We start from the raw sequence: 19,770 nt of genomic DNA, 5'->3' as shown, positions 1-19,770 counted from the left end.
ATCAATCTTACCTGAATTTGTACGGCGTATAACTGATCCTTTCGTGCTGCTGCAGCGGCGAAGCCAACGGCAAGTAGAGCAACCGCGCGTCACCTGTGCTTGATGTCTGCACCTTCCCTGGTAGCAAGTAGGCTTCAGTTTCATCTGGCTGTCGATTGTTGCTAAGCAAGAGCTACCATATGAGTAAACTATTACTACGTAATTTTAGTTGCATCATCTCAAAATTTTCTATATCTACCTGGTTATTTTGTTCAGTTGAAATTTATCACTTACTTCTGCGTATTCCATCATTCAATCATGTTCTTGGTTACCACAATTATCACTAACTCGTGCTACTCATGCCATGTTCGAAAACTCATCAGTCTTAAATGTTGTACTCTGGCCACAAGTTAGGACCAAGAATTTGAACGCGAAAAGATACCTTTTATTTACTTCACTGTGTCATGTTTCCAGACAAGAGTTTCATTCAAGTGAACAAGTAACGACAATACAACATATCACAAATCAGCCACATTGCAGGTTACATGTTTGCTCGATAACACTCTTATGTCTCTCAGCTATGACTTCTATGCTTATGATGGTGATGCTTATGTCTCCTCTTCTCCTCCTTTCTCTCTCGGGTATTGCTATTGTTCTTTTTTTCTCTGTGCTTCCTCTTGGAGGTGGATGGCTCCTCATCTGAGGATTTAGATCTTAAAAACAATGGCTTCTCTGGACCATAAACTCTGTGTTTCAGTTCTTCTTTCACTCGCGCATCTGGACTTGCTAACTCGTCTTGCCTAGATGATGGAGCTGTGAGGTATGGACCAGGCTCATCCATCCTAGAACCAATAGCTCCTCGTCCGCGCTTCACCCTAACATAAAATTGTACATTTAGTAAAAGTTGGACTAAACAGATTGCCTATCCATAAGACAGCGAAAAATGCAGAGGCTAACCACATTTCTTATTAAACAAGAATATTGGAACCCTATAATCTGAGATTAACCACGGATAAACTTGAACATTGGTAAAAAACACGGGATTTTCATATCGCAATTTTCCTTCTATGTTTTTGTTAAGGGGAAAATCATTTAAGCTGTAACTGACCTTGAGCGAAGAAAATCTTCAATTTCATCGTCGCCTAGGCCATCCTCCCGGTCCAAACAAGAACTGTCCTCCCGGTCCGAATAAGAACTTCTGCGTGAATCCCTCGACAGACAAGATGTAGCATATGGTCTGCCTTGCTCATTCTTAGAGCTGAAACTTTGGTCCCTCGAGCTCTTTCGTTTCTGCGATCTCGAGTCAACGCCGCCACTGGTTCGGGTTTCCATCTTTGATTCCAGCTCCAGTTCCTTCCCCCTGGCACGCCACATCTCATTAACCTCCACAACTCGATTCGCTGCAGGCAGGCAAGGGAATTTCAGTTCACCAGCACAGCAAGTATTTCCGCATGATTGCGTATCAAAACTGAACTTCGAATTGCAAGTTGGCGACAAAATGTGTTCCTTCAAATGTAGGTTTTACCTAGGAGGGAGGACTAGCAGAAAGATTTGCCATGACAGGGCCATTTACTACAGCTGGTTCTAGCTAGTTAATCAGGGTTTTTATTTGCGCGGGTAAGCTACTTAATCAGGTTAGCCGAGCTCTGAGCCTAAACCGCAGCACCTAGGAGTAAATCACCATATCTGCTGGCAGGGCCCTAAAAAGTACATGAAACAAAATGCAAAGGAGAAGCGAACCGAACCTTGCTGAACACCCAGAACGGTGGCGGTGAGGAACCGCGAATTGGGACGGTGCCTGACGTTAGGCTTCTGCAGGTAGGCGTGCACCCCTTCCTTCTCCGCCTCCGCCCGCAGCCTCCGGGCCTCCTCCAGGAGCAACGCCGCAAGGCGATTCTCCGTCCCCAGATCCATCGTCGCAACCGGCCAAAGCAAACGCTCCGTGGAGAGGAGAGCGGAGGGGAGCCTCGGCGCTCGAGCGGGCGATATGGGTGGCGCACGCGGGCGGCCGGCGGCCGGCGAGGAGAAGCCCGGCCGCCGGTAGGGATTGGACGCGTCTGGGATTCCGGTGGGGATTTGGGGAGAGAACTGGAGGACGCGTCTCCTCGATTGGTTCCTTCTGTTTTGTGATGGATGGCCCGATTTCTCCTGGGCTTCGGTTTCCGTATCCAACTCGTGCTGGGCCGTGACGCTGGCTGTTTGGTATCATGGGCCTCCACCACAGGCCCACTGATCCGAGCCCACGTTTCAGCGTTGCCTAACCCGACTTCCATTCCGCCCACCGGAGAAAATTCCATCGTCGCAGCGTGGAGAAATTCCTGTCCGCAGCACCAAATCGACGACCGATGCGGCCGCCGTCGCCGCCGCGGCCGCTGGCCTTCCCGACGCTGGACGCGCTGGCGGCGTACCTCCGGCCGCGGCTCCCCGCCCCGGCTCTCGCCTCCTGGGGCTCCGCGCCGGGGACCAAGAACCTGCTCAACCTCTTCCTGGAGCTCTCCTGCGGCGACTGCACGCTCCTCCCCTCCTCCGCGCCGGCCGCGCTCGTGGTCCGCGCCGTCCACGTCGCCACCGTGCGCATCCGGAACCGCCGCGGCGCGCTGCTCGTGGAGACCCGGCAGCTTCTCTCCGACGGCACGCTCCGGCGCCGGGGCCCGCGGCCGGTGTCCGAGAAGATGCGCCCCGGGGAGTCCCCCGAGGCGGCCGCCGCCCGCGCGGTGCGTGAGGAGCTCGGCGAGCGCGTGCGCGTCCGGATCCTGGGCGCGGGCGCGGACGCGGGGCCGCGCGTGGAGGAGCGGGAGTCCGCGTCCTACCCCGGCCTCCCCGCCAGGTACCTGCTGTACGCGGTGGACGCCGAGCTGGTGGAGGGCGTCCCCGAGGAGGGGGAGTTCGACACGGAGGAAGGCGGCGAGGGAGAGGGGCACGACGGCGGCGGCGAGGCCATCACCGTGAAGCGGCACTATTGGGCGTGGGTCGACGACCAGGAGGACCCTAGCGACGCCGCGCCGGCCGCCGTCGCCGGTGCGCAGTAGACTTCCAGTTGGTAACTTTGAGAAGCATTGGTAATTGTTGTCATCTTGGTTATGATTTTGTTCGGTTAATTTGTTTTTGCTGGTAGCTCACGCGCACGATTCATCGGCTTGCTGTATCATGATGTATGTATGGTTCTTGGACTCGATTCCTGCAGTGTACATATACATGTATGTATGGTTCTTGCGCTAGTGATCTTGCAGTACTGATCATTATCTTTGCGCCCACGGATTGTCAGATGTTCCTTCCTAATTGATGCGACACATTCCCATCTGGACATGTGTTCATGTGTCCAGCAAAGTGCAAACACCAACCTGTGTCCTTTCTGCATTACGATGATTGAACTCAGAACTAAGATTGTACCCGTGACACCCGAGCTGTGCTTGTACTCATTGCATGGTTTTGCAGTGCTACATAGCTGATGAATCTAAGACACTATTTATGTTGCCTAACTGAAGAAGAATCTGCAATTTTGTTTCCATTTTTTTTTAGACGGAAGGCATTCCAACTTTAAAGTTGAAACATGCTCCATCAGGCGAAGCTTGGCAACTCAGAAAAGATGAAATCTTGTCTTGGATCGAAGAGTACATCGTCTTAATCTTGTCAATCACTAGCTCCAAGGCTTCCTTGTCTTGTCCTCTAGCCACAAAACACTTGCAAGTACATGGTAAATTTTTACAAATGTCAGTTGGATGTGATGCGTGTTTGCTTTCAGTGTGGACTTATTTCTGATGTTCCAAAGCGTCCCAAAAAGGAGCCTCAAGGACCTACCTAACTTGCCTTAGAGCATCTCTAACAGAGACCGAAAAGCGCGAGTTCAGTTCACCGAAAACACAAGTTCTGATGAAATTAGCTCCGGCGCAGAATAGAACCCGTAAAAATGAAACTGAAAACTGGAATTCGAATTGGCGCGGGTAAATGTTGGCGATGATCATAGTTCATAGATGAAATAGATACTTACATAGTGCGGGGAATTTAAATTACTACTAGCGATGATCATTGTTTGTCACCGGCAACCTAATAACCTAGGTAAATGAGCAAAATGCGGCCTACTAGCTATGGCGCGCGCGGCGGTGCCGGTGCTGGCGGAGATCGTCGGAGGCGTGAACTCTTCACGCGTCGTCCTTGTCAAAATCGACTATTTCGAGCTTGACCTTCGGACGCGGGCCTTCCGGCGGGCCGCCTCGTACTCCCGTACCTGGCGTACGGCGTCGGCTTCTTCCCGACGGAAGCGGTCCCTCGCCTCCGCCTCGCTGATGGCGAACGTTTGCGCCATCACCGCCTCCTCCTCGTCGCTGCCGTGGACGTAGTCCCCGGCGGAGAAGGTTGGAGAGCGCGCGGGGACGAGGTCATCCTCCTCGAAGCTCGCCGCCACGGGCAGCCGCGGTGCGCGGCTCGACTGACCGGAGGAGGAGCTCTCGGCCTGGTTGTCGTAGCGGGCGAGCTTCCCTGGGGGCGTGAGCCCCCAGTTGGTCCACCGGTGAGCGCTACGCTTGCGCGCGCCCTCGATGCGGTTCCACTTCCGCCTCTCCGCCTCGCTGCGGAAGACGGGCAGACGCGGCGGCGAATCGCCCCGCCCAATCCCGCGGCTCGGCTGCCTGCCCCTCCACGGGAGGCCATCGCGCGGCGGCGGCGGAAGAATTGGTGGCTGGCTGCGCGTAGATTGCTCGTCGGAGCGTTGGACTGGCGGCAGCGGAGGGAGAGGAGACGGCGGAGGGGAGTAGGGTTTGCGAACCGAACTCCCCTCCGCGATCCCTTTTAATAGGGGTCGTGCGGGGGTTTTCTCGAGCCCCCGAACTTTCGATTCGGGCTGACCCACCGATTCGGTCACTGATAGGCGCCAGTTTCGACCCGAACCCGTAAATCCGCCGGAAAAGTTCGGTTCCGACGGGATTTACAGGCTCTGTTAGAGATGCTCTTACCGAGCTAGTGATCAAGCGATGGACACCCTCAAACAAGAGGGGTTCTAGGGATCGGGGAGCAACTCCTTTACAATACTCCACAGAAACCTAGCTAAAAAGCACACGAAGAAAATGTGATTCGTGTCCTCTAGGTCTCCACATAAGGCACACCTGCCATTTGTGGTCCGCATCGTTTCTTGATGTTGTTGCTCGAGGGAAGGCGTTTTCTAATAAATTGCCACATGAAGATCCAAATTTTGGGAGGGATGGAAATTTTTCATATCTCAATGAAACGTTTCCTCGGATTTCCTTCACACGGTTTCCCATAGCATTATTTTACTATGAACCTCCCAGAAGGTTCCAGCGACCAGGAGAACTCATCCGGCTCTTGACCTAATTGAAAGCCCTCCAAAAGGGAGAGTAGTCCGGCCAGCTCATTCCTATAAACCCTCTCTATGCTTTTGGTTTGCAGACAGCCGCCCAAAGTACCCAGGTGATACTTCCTTCCATTGTTTCCATTTTATTGCAGCCAGTAAACACTATACCCCACATCAGTGAGCATTCTGTCGGCAGAGAGGACCTGGTGTCCTCGTGCAATGCATGGATGCTGCCATCTTGATTCTTGCAACAACTGTCCCTGACGTTGTGCAACGGGAACCATATTGCCGCCATGTTGCAATACCATATGTTGAGTCAAACACGTTAAAGCCCTCCGCCCTATCCCGTTCTTGTTTCTATATGTTGTTGGCGTTCAAAACACTCTGGCCTCTCCATTTGGACATCCTGCCTGCAGATACCTTCGTTACAAAGGAACAAGATGGTGAGCCGATCTAGTCAACCAATCGCAGCTATCTGAACCCATACACATTCAGATAAATCCACTCTAGTTGCTGTAGCGTGAGGAGCTCGTGGCTGTGAGTACATGCCGATATTGTATTATTTGTTGGTGCGTGGATGAACAGCTAGGGGGCTGTCATTGTCGTTGCCTAATCGACGGTACCTCGGAGGAGGGATCCTCACGAGGGGGAGAAGAAGTAGGGGCCGTAGGGCGGAGTGCACACGGGACGGTGGTACGCGAGTTACCCAGCTTCGGAACACCTGCACGATGACAGGGCCTACTGCTGCTTGTCCGGAATTATCTGGGCGCTTTCGCGTTGTTACAATGAGTTGTGGTTGTGCCTCTAGGGCTCCCGGGATCCGGCTTATAAAGGCGCACGGATCTAGGGTTTACATGGAGAGTCCTAGCCGGATTACGGACAGACCTAACTACGGTACAATATCTTGCCGTGCACGTCACGGATCCGCCTTCCATATACGTCGATCTTGGATCCGGGTTCCTCATGGGCCTCCATGGATCCGGGTTACTTCTATGTCGGTACGGATCCGGCCTGCCGATCCTGGGCTGGACTTCTTCCTTCATGATCAACAGCAACTGGGCCGCCCGATGGGCCACATGCCTCATCACCATCTGTGGGCCACCGGGCTTGCCGGATCTAGGCACCGTCGATGGTACACCTATGAAGTATACCCACAACAGTAGCCCCCAGAGTTCTCCGAGTTTCACCGCAGTTTCCGCCTTGCTGGTCCAACACGATCTCCGGCAAACGTTGGTAACGCGGAGAAACTTGAAGAGCTCCAACTTTGCATTTTCTTCTTTTTCCCAACTTATAGCCGGAAAATGCTCCCATCCCGCGGGACTTCATCCATCGACGTTCCAAAGAACATTTCCGGGTTACTGCCCGTTCGAATGAGAGACAACTTATATTCACAAAATTACCGGAATCTTAAAAGACTCAAACGGCTTCGGAAATCCTTCATCTTCGGATCACACTCAACAACGGAAGTTCCTTATTTCCCGCGCACAACTTCCTCATTTCCCGCGCTAAATCTTCGCAGATGCAAATCTTCGACCGGAATTTTCGGGAGCGCGCAGTCAAATCACCTCCACGTCGTTTTACCGCATTTGACCTAAACACGTGTCAACCATCCAACGGTGTGACCGTTCAGTTTCCACCGTCGGATCCGGATCCCGAATCTCCGAGCGCGGCCTATAAATACCCTGCGGCCCGGTAAAAATTCATTCTTTCACCCCCTCTCACCACATCGTCTTCCTCCTCGCGCCGCGCCGCCCGCCAGATCTAGACTCCGGCGAACTTCGCCACGGTGAACCTCGCGCGCCGCCGAACCGAGGCTCCCCTCGCACCAAGATCATCACGTTTGAACGAGAAACTCGCTCCGCCGCCGATTCGTGGTTACGCGAGTCGACTTCCTCCAAGTTCAGCGACCTCAACTCCGCCGGAGCTCCGTCGAACCACCGCGCCATTAGCGGTAAGTACGCCGGCCTTGTAGAAGACAACGTAGTGTAGAAGATAGGTTCGATGATCCGGGTACTCAAACACTTTGTATGGGTGCAGCCGGAAGCATGCCACTCGAATCGTCACTTTGCACTCGGTAGCTCTTCGAGTAGCCCGGATCTCAACCAAATAGAACCCATATGCCCGGATCCCATATCATTCCCGCCACCATATATTTCCGACTTAAGACTAGCTCAACCTTTTTCCGCATCTTCCAGACACCGCTCCAAGCCGGATTCCTACCCTTCAAGAGCTCCAAGAGGAACTCGAGGGACAAGCTCGGATGGCAGCAAAGGTGCGGGAGGCGGAAAGCAAGAAGGCGTCCAAGGCCCGGATCCGCGAAGGAGAACGGGGTCAATGGTGGCCCTGCGAAACCACGGACGTGGAGCTTAGAGAGCTCCGAACGAAGGAATGATCTCCTCACACTCGGAGCTTCACACGTGATTCCGTCGTCCCCAAGCCGGAAACCGGAGAAGTCGTTATGACCAAGGCTTGGGTGGAACGCGGACTTTCACTTCCTTGTTCGGAATTTTTTCTCTCCATCCTCAGCACCTACGGGCTCCAGCCCCACAACATTTGCCCGAACTCATACCTTCTTCTATCCAACTTCGTGACTCTCTGCGAAGGACATCTTGGGATCCGGCCGGACGTTAAGTTGTGGCGGTTCTTTTTCCGGGTGAAGAAAGAAACCAAGGAGAAAGCTATGGTGAACTCGCGGAAGCATGACGTTTATGCTCCGCCCTAGTCGCATGTACCCTCCCCATGACTCACACGAATCCGTCCGATGCTTGGAACGCCGGATGGTTTTATGAGAAAAATGCTTCAGTTCCGAAGGTCCATGAAGGCCTGCCTCAGTTCATCAACGAACCTCCGGAAGAACTCGCGAGCTGGAGCTTCGTCCCTTCGCTCGCCCAGACCCCAATTCTGGAGAAGGCGGCGCGGAGAATCTCCTGGCTAGTCCACGACGGGCTAACCGGAGCCCAGCTTACACTTAGGCTGGTTTTCCCGGAGAATCCAGGCCTCTACGCTACAACGCGCGCCTGATGTGCGCATATACCGGGGCGGATGATCCTCTCCGGGTTACCCGCCACGATCTTCCGGCCGACTCTCTGAAGAGGAGGATCAAGACGTTGGTGAAGATTCCGAGGGGCCAACAGGTCCCGGAACTAACCAAAGACATTTTTACAAACGACCAATGTCCTCCGGTAAGCTTCGTCCTTTTCACTGTTTCAAACTTCACAAACTTTTGGATGTTCATCTTTAACTTTATTCATTTTCCCTCCAAGCTCAACACTTTGGCGGAGGAAGACTTTCGCGCCATTCTCCGTGTTCCCGTTACCGAAGACACGGCGGAGGAGGTTCCGGATGACGACGAGGAGGAAGAGGAACGAGGCACCTCGCAAGGCGGCCCCTCGACCTACAAAGCGTCCCCGCGCCAAGGCTTCCGGCTCTGAAGCCGGAGCTAGCGGCGAGGCCTCCGCCAAGAAACCGAAGACGGTAAAACCACCTCCGCTAGACTCAAGGAAAGCGGAGCGTGCACGTATACGGATGCTCTCAACAGCCGGCCAAGGCACGCGCCCCATTATCCCCGGCGCCTCGTAAGTTTCCGAGCATGACACGATTTTAACTTAGCGAAATTATCTCTTGTCCGAATCCTTTCACCTGTTTGCGGGAACCCGAAACCCGCCGCCACGCGGACCGCCGACCAGAGCCCATTACCAAATACATGAAGAAATCTCCGGCGGTCGGTCCAGCTACTCCGGCTCCGCCAAGTGCTTCTCACCCCACTCCTCCGCCATCTCCTCCTCAGGCTGACCCGTCTCCCCCTCCCGCCACCAACACTCCACCGGAAATTATTCCGGTCAGCAGCGACAAGGTAGGTGGAGAAGATCCCAAGGCCAAAGGCCCTGCCCAAGAAGATGCAGGAGAACAAGGCCAAGGAGGGGCTGAAGTCACTTCTTCTGAGAAGGCCGGAGATGGCGCCGGCGACATCGTCGTTTTCCGAAGAACTTCGGAGATCCGGTCGACATCACTTCCACCCCCAAAGCGTATGCTACCAAGTTCTTCAACAAGCTGTCCGAGGCGGAGAAATGGGAGCTTGAACAAGACCTGCTCAACGCCATGCTGAACAATGCTCGGGGAAACCTGATGCCGCGACATCGGAGATTCAAGATTTTAAAAAGGATGTCGGCCAGTTCTTCGACAAGCTCGTCTGTAAGCAAAAGGTACTCCCCAGTAGCCCCCAAGCATGTAAGCAGAAACTGAAAAAGTAGTTAGCGCTTAGATGCTTAGAGAAAAATTACTTCGGGAAAGTTTTTTAGAATGAACCGGTAGCCCCCAAGCATTATGGCGGAAAAGTTCCGGCAATGATGCTTTTAAGAGAAACCATCGCTACGGGCGGAATTCTTTATTCCTGCACTGTGTAAATTTTACGAGAACGAGCAGGCGCTGCACTACGAGCTGCACAAGAACATTGCCTTGCAGCGCCGCGTTACTCCGAGTCGGGCGGAAAGTATCCGGACCCCGAAGGATGAGAATGCGGATTTGGCTAAACAAGCGGCGGACGCCCAAGGTTGGTTTCCGCCTTCTTCGTCATTAACCAATTTCCGACTTTGAACTTTTCGTTAACTTATATTATTATAGGCGCATCCTCTTCCCTTGCTACAGCCTCGACCGAACTTGAGAACCCGCGCTCCTCGTACCAAGATTTGGAGACGAAGCTAAAGGAGGCGGAACTTAAGAAAGAGCAAGCCGAAAAGCAGCTGGCGGAGAAAAACTCCGAGCATGCGAAGGAGAAAGCGGAGCTGAAATTGAAGCTAAACGTTGACGAGTGAAACTATCAAATCTCAACTAAAAGAGCTCAATGGACTCCGGAAGTATATGGAGACCGCAGAACAAGACTCGGGATTTGCTCAATGAGAACATCTTGGGTACCGATACTAGAACCTTGCCCGGATATTTGTTCCGACACTTTACTTTATGCTTATGTCCTCACTCGTTGTGTGCAGAACCGCTTGGGTATTCCGAAGAGCGCCGGAATTTGTTCCCGCGAGATGACCTTCTTCAACTTGCGGGCGATGACCGCAAAGATCTCATCTCCGCCTCCCGCAAGATATGCTATAACTTATCCATCAAGAGGAGTCGTACTTGCGACGTCCGGAAACTTATTGGAAAGATGGATGTTCGCCGGAGCTGGTAACGGATCCGCAAGCGTCGTCGGCCCGAGGCGCAGCTGCGATGGCCTTGACCATGTGCCTAGCGCATCATGCGGATCTTGATCTTGATCGGGTAACCACGGGCGTTCTCGCGGATGCGGATGTTAGCGCTCTCCTGGATGCGGTGAGCGGCTACGACACCCGTATCGCGCGTAGGATCCGGCATGAGGAATTCTACGACAAGGTCGTCCTTCCTGCCGACGAGTCCTTAGAAGCGAGAACTCGAAGGAACTCGCCGCCAAGGCGCGACTCGCGGAATCCGGAACCCAGTTTACCTGGACCAGCTCGAAGAATACTCCCCAAGAGGAACCCAAGACCAGCACTGCTGCCTCTGAAGAAAGTGATGAAGACGTGTCTTCTCCGGCCGAAGGCGCCAAGGAACAGGATCCAGAAGGCAAGACTTCTCCGGCTAAGGGGGAGTGAGAACTTTTATTCCTGCGGGAAAAAACAATGCATCATTTTGACCCCAGCGAGGGTTTGTAATAAGACTTTAAATTCTTTAAGTAGCTAGGAACGAAACGATTATGCATGGGGCGGAAACACTTTATCCTGCTATCCGTTTAATATTATGCGCATGTTTCGTTTTATGTCGGAAAGCAAGTGCTGACTTCGTTATTTTCCGGCTTGCCCGCTTGACCTTCCACGAGCCGGAAAACCTTAGCCGGAAACGCTCGCCAGCGGCGACGAAGCCCAATGGCAATCCGTCCATAACCGCGGAAACAAGCCCCCAGGCGTAGGTGCCGGAAATCGCTACTAGGAATCCACGAGTTCGCAACGGATAACAACTTAATCGGAAAACTTAAGCTTACGTCCTAAAGGACGATTTTGAAAATCACAACTTTCATACACGCCTAGGCGGAAATATCCAGCTCTGCGGTTTTAGTCGGAAAAAACATACACGATCTAAAATGAACAAGTAAAGGAGGTAAAAGACTCAAAGAGTGAACCATAAGCTTTATTTCATTGATCATGTATAATTATTACAGAGTTTGTAACTCGAAAAAATATGCTAAGTGTAGAAAGGACGTAGCTGTGCTATATTCCAAGGGCGATCTGTTTCATCGTAGATGTCATCCGGATCCTCACGCTTGCGTTTCCGGCGCCAATTAGCAGGTCTATCCCTTAGCTCGCGGAAATCAACAAGGTAGTACGACCCGTTGTGAAGTACTTTGCTAACGACGAAAGGTCCTTCCCATGGAGATTGCGGCTTATGGTCTTTCACCTGTCGAAGGCGGAGGACCAGGTCTCCCGCCATGAAGGAGCGTTTCCGGACTCGACGACTCGTGATAACGTCGGAGCCTTTGCTGATAGATGGCGGATCTTTGGTCCGCTAAGTTCCGAGCTTCCTCGATCGGATCCACGGATAGCCGTCCGGCCTCGTCGACTGTTTCTTCATTGTAGGCGGAAACTCGCGGTGAATCGTGGATGATGTCGGAGGGGAGCACGGCTCGGATCCGTATACCGGGAAAAAAGGAGTAAACCCTGTTGATACGTTAGGGGTAGTTCGTAAACTCCACGTAACGGCTTCCAACTCGTCGGCCCAAGCTCCAGCTGCTCGTCGCGGCCGGTCCTTCAAGGCGTGGTTTAATTCTCGATAATATTAGGCCGTTAGCCCTTTCAACCCGACCATTGGACCGTGGATGAGCCACGGATGCGAGGTCCAGTCGTATCCCCATTGTCTCACAATAATCCTTTAATTCTCCTTGAGCGAAGTTCGTGCCATTATCACGTGATTATGCTTGTGTGGGATGCCGAATCTCATCACGAGGCTGCGGACGAATTTTAGTGCCGTAGCACCATCGGCTTTTCTCACCGGCTTGGCCTCGATCCACTTGCTGAACTTGTCAACGACGACCGGGAGGTATTCACAACCGCCGGGAGATGATCTTTTCAATTTACCAACCATATCGAGCCCCCGGACCGCAAATGGCCGGGTGATAGGTATGGTCTTCAGCTCTTGGGCTGGAGCGTTTGGTTGAGTAGCGTAGTACCGACAACCTCGGCGAGGTCTTGACCATCTTGTCGGCATCTTCTTTAGTCTGTTAGCCAATAAAAGCCTAGCCGAAAAGCTTTTGCAACGAGTGACACGGGAGCGGCATGGTGCCCGCAATCCCCTGCGTGGATCTCTCTGAGGATTTCAATGCCATCTTGATTGGAGACGCATTTGAGAAACACCCCTGTTGCGCTTCGTTTGTAGAGCTGTCCATCGACAATTGTGTAGGATCGTGCTCGTTCGATGATCCGGCGCGCGAGGACCTCGTCCTCCGGCAGCTTCGATCGATGAGGTAGTCCAGGAAAGGTCGTGTCCAAGCCGGAATGGTAGCCAATACCTCTTTAGCCGGAGACACTGCCACATCCGGGTTTTCCGGGTTAGCGCCCTTCACCGAGGGTATCCGGAGATGCTCTAGGAAAATTCCGGGCGGAATTGGTCTTCTCGCCGGATCCGAGCTTGGATAGCATATCCGCAGTTGTATTGTCGTCTCTTCGACGTACTTGACTTCGTATCCGAGGAAGCATTTGGCGAGCTCGTCAACTTCGTCTCTGTAGGCCGCCATGACGGAATTTCGGCGTTCCGGGTTCCGGCTACTTGTTGTGCCACCGGGTCGGAATCTCCACGAGCATATGATGTGCTTGATCCCGATTTCCTTAGCGATGCGCGAACCGTGTAGTAGAGCCTCGTATTCCGCCATGTTATTTGTAGCTTCGAAGTGGATCTGCGGAACATACTGCAGTTCTTCTCCGGTGGGGGACTTCGGGGTGACTCCGGCTCCCGAGCCTTGATGCTGCTTGGATCCGTCGAAGTGCATGACCCATGTTTTCGGTTCCGGCTCCGGACTTGCATCCGGAGCTTCGTCCAATCTGCAACGAAATCCGCCAAGACTTGGGATTTGACCGCAGTCCTTGGCTTGTAAGCGATGTCGAAGGCGGATAATTCGATGCCCCATTTAGCTGTTCGTCCTGTTGCGTCGGCGTTGTTGAGAATTGTCGACGGCGGAGCTTTACTCACAACCATTATCGGGTGCTCTTGAAAGTAGTGTCTCAATTTCCGGCTGCCTAGGAATACTCCATAAGCTAGCTTCGAAAGTGAGGGTATCTTTGCTTTGACTCCGTCGGCACCTCGCTTATGTAGTAGACGAGGTCTTTGGACGTCATATTCATGACCTTCTTCCTTTCGCTCCACCACGATGACGAGGCTGACGACCTCGTTGGTAGCCGCCGGATAAAGGAGCATTGGCTCGACTCTACTCGGGGCTGCCAAGATAGGTGGGGAGGTTAGTATTTCCTTCAACCCACGGAGAGCTGCGTCGGCTGCGTCGTCCCCGGACAAATTTGTCCGTTTTCTTCAGCAGCTTGTACAGAGGTAGCGCCTTCTCGCCAAGACGGCTAACAAACCTGCTGATTGCTGCAACGCAACCGGTTAGTCGTTGCACATCTTTGAGACAAGTTGGCCGTTTGATACACAGGATTGCCTTGATCTTTTCCGGGTTCACCTCAATGCCTCTGTGAGAGACTATGAAGCCAAGGAGTTTTCCGGTCGGCACGCCAAAAACGCACTTCGGCGGATTCAACATCATCTTGTACCTGCGGAGGTTGTTGAAGGTTTACGTGAGGTCGCCGATCAAGTCGGATCCTTTCCGGGTCATGACCGCGATGTCGTCGACGTAAGCGTGCACGTTCCGGCCAATTTGGTCCTTCGAGCACCGCCGCATCGTACGCTGGTAAGTAGCACCTGCATTTTTCAAACCAAAAGGCATAGTAACATAGCGATGAAGTACCAAACGGGGTTATGAATGAAGTCGCCTTTTGGTCGGATTCCTTCATCCGGATCCGATGATACCCGGAATACGCATCAAGAAAACACGAAGTTCCGCCCTGCCGTCGAATCAATGACTTGGTCAATGCGCGGCAAGGGGAACGGATCCTTCGGGCAATGTTTGTTCAAGCCGAGTAATCGATGCACATTCTTAGTATTTCGGTGTTCTTTTTGGGTACAAGGACGGGATTCGCGACCCAATCGGTGTGAATAACTTCTATTACAAAACCTGCTTCTAGTAACTTTGCTAGTTCCATTCCTATGGCGCGGCGCTTCTTGTCTCCAAAGCGTCGCATAGCTTGCTTCACTCGGTTTAGCCCCGGATTGATGTTGAGGTAGTGCTCGGCGAGTTCCCTAGGTACTCCGGACATGTCGGAAGGTTGCCATGCGAAGATATCCATGTTAGCGCGGAGGAACTCGACGAGCGCGCTTTCCTATTTAGGGTCCATGTTTGCCCCGACTGAAACCTGTTTGGAAGAGTCACCCGGAATAAGGTCATGCTTCTTAGTTTCTATCGCGGGCTTGAAGGAGGTTTTCTGCTCGGAGATCCGCTTCTTGGTGGTCCGCATCTCGGTCGGATCCACCGCGGCCCCGTAGCCTTTCGGCTCTTCTCCGGATATGACGGACTCTGCGAAGGCGGCTTCGCCCAACTCGCACTCATGAGCCTTTTTGTAGTCTCCGGTTATGGTGATCATACCGTTGGGACCCGGCATCTTGAGCTTGTTGTAGATATAGCACGCCCTTGCGTGGAACTTGTGGTAGGTGGGCTCGCCGAAGATGACATGGTAGGAGCTCTTGAAGGGCACAACTTCGAACGTGATCTTCTCCTCGCGGAAATTATGAACATCGCCGAAGGCCACGGGAAGTGTGATGCTGCCGAGGGAGTTCGCCTTCTTACCGGAACCACGCCGTGAAACTCGGTTGTGCCGTGCTTGAGCTGTTCCTTGGTGAGGTTCATCCGCTCCGAGTCTCCAGGTACATGATGTTCAAGCTGGCTCCGCCATCCATGAGGCACTTGGAGAAGTCATACCCGTCTATGCGGGGACTCACAACCAAGGCGTAATATTCTTTTGGCACAGAGGCGGGATGATCCGCCCTGTCAAATGTGCACGGAACTTCCGACCACTCGACATGCTGCGGCACGGCCGGAAGCTGTGGCGTTCGGGAACCGGGTAGCTGATTTTGCGGCGCGGATCTGTGGGGGTTCCGAGGAAGGTGTGGTAAGCCCCCACGCTCTTCTTCTCGAAGGGGTTGGATTTTCCTGCGGTTCCGGCTTTGGGATCCGGCGAGTTATCATCCTCGTCCATCGCCTCGGAAGCTGTCCTCCTCCTTGTCCTTGTTCTTCCCCTTGCCTCCTTTGCCGCGTGGGCGGTGCTTCGGGCTCGCTTGTATCCTCGCCTCCGGGTCGTTCTTGAGGTCGTTGACCCATTTGCGGTTGCGGTTGGTATGAGTGGACTTCCCGTAGCCGGATCCAAGTGGGCCGGGCAGGGCATGTCTCTGTACTCCTCGTAGGTTTGCGGGGCGCGGGATCCGCCGGCGGTGACCTCGGTGCCATGCTGCCGACCCCTGCCGGCTCCGCCTCCACGGCCGCGTCCTCTTCCGCCTCCCCGAACCTCCGCGTTGGAACGCCATGGCGACCATCTCGGATCCGCCACTCTTCCGGTCATCGGGGTTTTTGCGTTTGTGGGCGCTATTGTTACCGTTATCGCGGTTCTTCTTCTGCTGGTGCGGGGGGATTGCCTGTAGCTGCGATGTCACCGCCCGCGTCGTCATCGGCGGCGGTGTGATCACCGGCGATGGAGATCATCTCATCCGAGTCGGTTTGTTGGCGTTAGCCAAACATGTAAGCTTATGTCTCGGCAATCCTCCTCTCTCGCAGTCCACCAATAAAGGCGTACATGGCGGTGGTGTGATCGACGTTTTCGCACTCGTTCTCGCATGCCAACCATCGTGTGAGGAAGTTTCTTGAGGTTTCTCCCTTCTTCCGGATACAAGCTTGTAGGTCGCTTCGTTGTGGCGGGTCTTTTGTAGGTGCCCCTCGAAGTGTTTCTCAAAAGCGGTCTTCGGGTCGAACCGGCAAAAGATGGAGTTCTTCTCGAGGTCGCCGAGCCGGATCCGGGCTGGTCCTACAAGGTACAAGCTGGAGCATGCGGCGAGCGATGTTAGGGGTTCCTCCGGCGAAGGTTACTTGCATTGTAGTAGTCCTCAATCCAGGTATCCGGCCTTTCAGTGCCATCATAATGCTTCAGATTTCCGGGTAGCTTGAGGGAGCTCCTTGGCTTTGGTTCTTCTCGAATCATTCTGCCAAAGCACTTCGGACCAATGTAGTCAGTTCTCGTACTCGTTGAGGCGGTCCCGCGCGTCGCGCGAGCCGTGACGTGGAGATTTTGAGCGAGAGCGAGATCTTCGGCCGCCGCCTCCGCCTCCACCTCCGCCACCACCGCTAGGTGGAGGTGAGGAGACCTGCGAGGTGGTCGGTCCGCTTTCTTGCTTCCGGCTTCGATTCTCCTCGCCCCTCTCGATGCGACTCCGGCTCCTATGGCTGCCTTCGCCGTGGCGTTGGCTGCCTTGGTTGTGCCGGCGGGGCTCCGGGTTATGGCTTCGGCGAGGCTCTGGGTCGCGGCTACGGCGAGGTTCTGGGTCGCGCTCCTCATTCCGAGCTCCTCCGGGCTCCGGCTCTCGAGGGATGTTCGGTTCCGGCGCGGTTCCGGCGAGCGCTCCCTGTTTTCGTTTCTTGGCGGCACGTTGTCGCGGATAACGATTCCACCATGCCCACGGGGCCTGGTGTTTCCGGCTGGACTACGGCGGCGAGGGGGTCGCGGGTAACCATTAGGCGGAGGAGAGGGGTTCCGGTACTTCTCACGTCCGAGTACATTGCATCCTTTCCCTTTCTTGGATCGACGGTGGCGTCTTTGACGGTACGGGGATAGGATTTGGGTGTTCCCCGACTTTCCTTCGCGTTCCGAGGATCCGGTGCGTGATTCATCATCGGGGTGGCGATTGACACGGGCGTCCTTCCGCGCGGTAGATACACATTGATCCGGATTGGATTCCAACCTGCGCGAAGTGTCGGCCTTGCTCTGTTGCTTCACTGCTGAAGCAACGAGCGTGCGAACGAATTCGATGTCAATCTCCTCGTTCTTCTTCTTTAAGATCTCAGCAGCCTTCTTCATATTGTCCTTTGGAGTTGCGAGCGGCTGTCGTACTCGTGGGGGTGGCGAAGGTAATCCTGCGGGGAGGGATGGCTTCACGCCCGATCCTAGCTTCCTCCTCTTCGACGAACTTTACCTTGGCCTCCCGGTGCTTCTCAAGCTCCCCGACCTTTGCAAGAGATTCATCGACCTCGCGGTCCTTCTTCTTGAAGTGTTCCACGAAGTTGGCTGCCTCGTCCTCTCGTCCGGCATCGCGGACTGCGGTATTTGCGAACTTTTTGGCAGTAGCTAGCATCTCCTGTCTTGTTGCTTCTAGAGCTTCCGGATCTGCGGCATCATCAGGGGTTATTGGTTTATTGAGGACACCGAGACTTTGCGACCAGGTCCATGCGTGCTTGTTCGACCAGCTCTTCCGGAGACAGGACATCCTCGGGGGGACGGATCCGATCTAGCGGAGATCCGACATTGGACGGTCCGGGGTCGGAGGCGGTGTTTTCGTCTTCACCTTCCTGGCTCTTCCGGCGGTGCCACGGTTGCGAGGACCCGCTTAGGTAAGGCGGAATCGACCTCGAGCTGATCGTCGCGGCCGTACTCCTCAAGCTTTCGGACGAAGTCATCGGATTCCATGGACGCGGTATCACCGGAGATTGGGCTCGAGGTTGCCCAAGATCGACTCTTCACCCGGAGCTTTGCTTTCTCCGACAGGCTGAGCCCGACCCGGATCTGCGACGTTTTCCGGTGCCTCTTCCTCGCTCGGGACCGGCTCCGATCGCTTGAGGGGCGGTTCCGGCGGTATGGGCCAAGAAGTGTACGAAGTGACACCTTTGCTTCTCTAACACCCGGGAAACCCGGGCGGATGCGCATTGGTCTTCCACCTTTGTTTCCTGCTCGGGGGCGGATTGGGTGGGCTTTGATTTTTCCGGATCTAAGGCGGAATCCTCACTAGGAAGTTCCGGCGTCTCGGATCGGATCTTCGCGGCTCGCGTCCCGCTCGGCGGCGGTCGCGTCAGCGCTACTTACCAGTGGGTTTCCATCGGAATCGACGGTTTCCCCGATGAAGATGTGTATGCCGCCAACTGGGACGATGGAGAGCTTGATGGGGTCGGTTTTAGCCGGAATCCAGCACTCATCCGGAGGGACGATCGGCAGATTTCCGGCGTAGAGGACTCGCCCCACGGCGATGGTGTCGTCGTAGCTTCCCATGGCGGAACCCTCCCGGTTCCGGCCTCCGAACGCCACGAGCCCCACGGTGGGCGCCAAGCGTCGTTGCCTAATCGACGGTACCTCGGAGGAGGGATCCTCACGAGGGGAGAAGAAGTAGGGGCCATAGGGCGGAGTGCACACGGGACGGTGGTACGCGAGTTACCCGGCTTCGGAACACCCGCACGATGACGGGGCCCTACCGCTCGCTTGTCCGGAATTATCCGGGCGCTTTCGCGTTGTTACAATGAGTTGTGGTTGTGCCTCTAGGGCTCCCGGGATCCGGCTTATAAAGGCGCACGGATCTAGGGTTTACATGGAGAGTCCTAGCCGGATTACGGACGGCCTAACTACGGTACAATATCTTGCCGTGCACGTCACGGATCCGCCTTCCATATACGTCGTACTTGGATCCGGGTTCCTCATGGGCCTCCATGGATCCGGGTTACTTCTATGTCGGTACGGATCCGGCCCGTCGATCTCGGGCTGGACTTCTCCCTTCATGATCAACGACAAGCTCGGCCGCCCGATGGGCCACATGCCTCATCACCATCTGTGGGCCACCCGGGCTTGCCGGATCTAGACACTGTCGATGGTACACCTATGAAGTATACCCACAACAGTCATCTCCTTACTTTTTCGTCTCTCTGTGCTTCACGCGTCAATTAAGGTAATGGTGTATTAGCCTTTCATCTTGTCCAGTAGTGCTACTAATTATGGCTAGCTTTCTTCACGAGTGATTATTATTGCTAGCTGGAGTAAACATAACGTAGTGCTGCCTGCACTGATAATTCTCTGCTTGTCTTATGATGTCTCTCTCTGACAGAAACCTATGGCCATGCAGACAATATCCCTGCAAAATGCAAAACACCAACCTGAATTCCAGTCGTCCAGGACAAAAAAATCTGAACCCGTTTGAATCGTTTCCGTTGTAGCCACGCTCCTCCGGCAGAACGTACAGAAAGTTCCAGTGAACACCGTGTCGACGAGAACGACCTCTGGTCAGTCCAAAAAAAAAATGCTCTCCATTTGGCAATTCGGACATAGCTAGTCATCAACTCTCTTCTAATATTTTGGGGGATATTTGCTCGTCAAACAAGTTGACGTTGATCTTCTATTCTTCTCGCA

General features: G+C 54.1%; 2 protein-coding genes across 2 annotated transcripts; one reads left to right on the top strand and one right to left on the bottom strand.

Annotated features, from left to right (window-relative positions):
• Positions 1-402: 402 nt before the first annotated feature.
• LOC124684053 (protein FAM133) lies at positions 403-1,913 on the bottom strand. The gene is made up of 3 exons (XM_047218458.1): positions 1,725-1,913; positions 1,088-1,379; positions 403-854 (listed from the first exon to the last, which is right to left on the bottom strand). Exons 1-3 carry the CDS (start codon positions 1,891-1,893, stop codon positions 554-556), a joined length of 762 nt encoding a protein of 253 aa, XP_047074414.1. The 5' UTR covers positions 1,894-1,913; the 3' UTR covers positions 403-553.
• Positions 1,914-2,274: 361 nt separating this feature from the next.
• LOC124684052 lies at positions 2,275-3,218 on the top strand. The gene has a single exon (XM_047218457.1). It carries the CDS (start codon positions 2,325-2,327, stop codon positions 3,006-3,008), a length of 684 nt encoding a protein of 227 aa, XP_047074413.1. The 5' UTR covers positions 2,275-2,324; the 3' UTR covers positions 3,009-3,218.
• Positions 3,219-19,770: the final 16,552 nt, after the last annotated feature.

The sequence above is a fragment of the Lolium rigidum genome, chromosome 1 (genome assembly GCF_022539505.1).
Source record: "Lolium rigidum isolate FL_2022 chromosome 1, APGP_CSIRO_Lrig_0.1, whole genome shotgun sequence".
NCBI classification, from domain to species: Eukaryota; Viridiplantae; Streptophyta; class Magnoliopsida; order Poales; family Poaceae; genus Lolium; species Lolium rigidum.
Note: the sequence above shows the minus strand (reverse complement) of the source record. Positions and strands in the feature narration are given on the sequence as shown.

Bases quoted from the DNA above. Each gene is read 5' to 3' on its own strand.
- LOC124684052 (XM_047218457.1), top strand. From the start codon at position 2,325: ATGCGGCCGCCGTCGCCGCCGCGGCCGCTGGCCTTCCCGACGCTGGAC.
- LOC124684053 (XM_047218458.1), bottom strand. From the start codon at position 1,893: ATGGATCTGGGGACGGAGAATCGCCTTGCGGCGTTGCTCCTGGAGGAG. The intron at 1,380-1,724 runs GTTCGGTTCGCT...GCCTGCCTGCAG, and splicing joins CGTTCTGGGTGTTCAGCAAG to CGAATCGAGTTGTGGAGGTT. The intron at 855-1,087 runs GTCAGTTACAGC...ATTTTATGTTAG, and splicing joins GAAGATTTTCTTCGCTCAAG to GGTGAAGCGCGGACGAGGAG.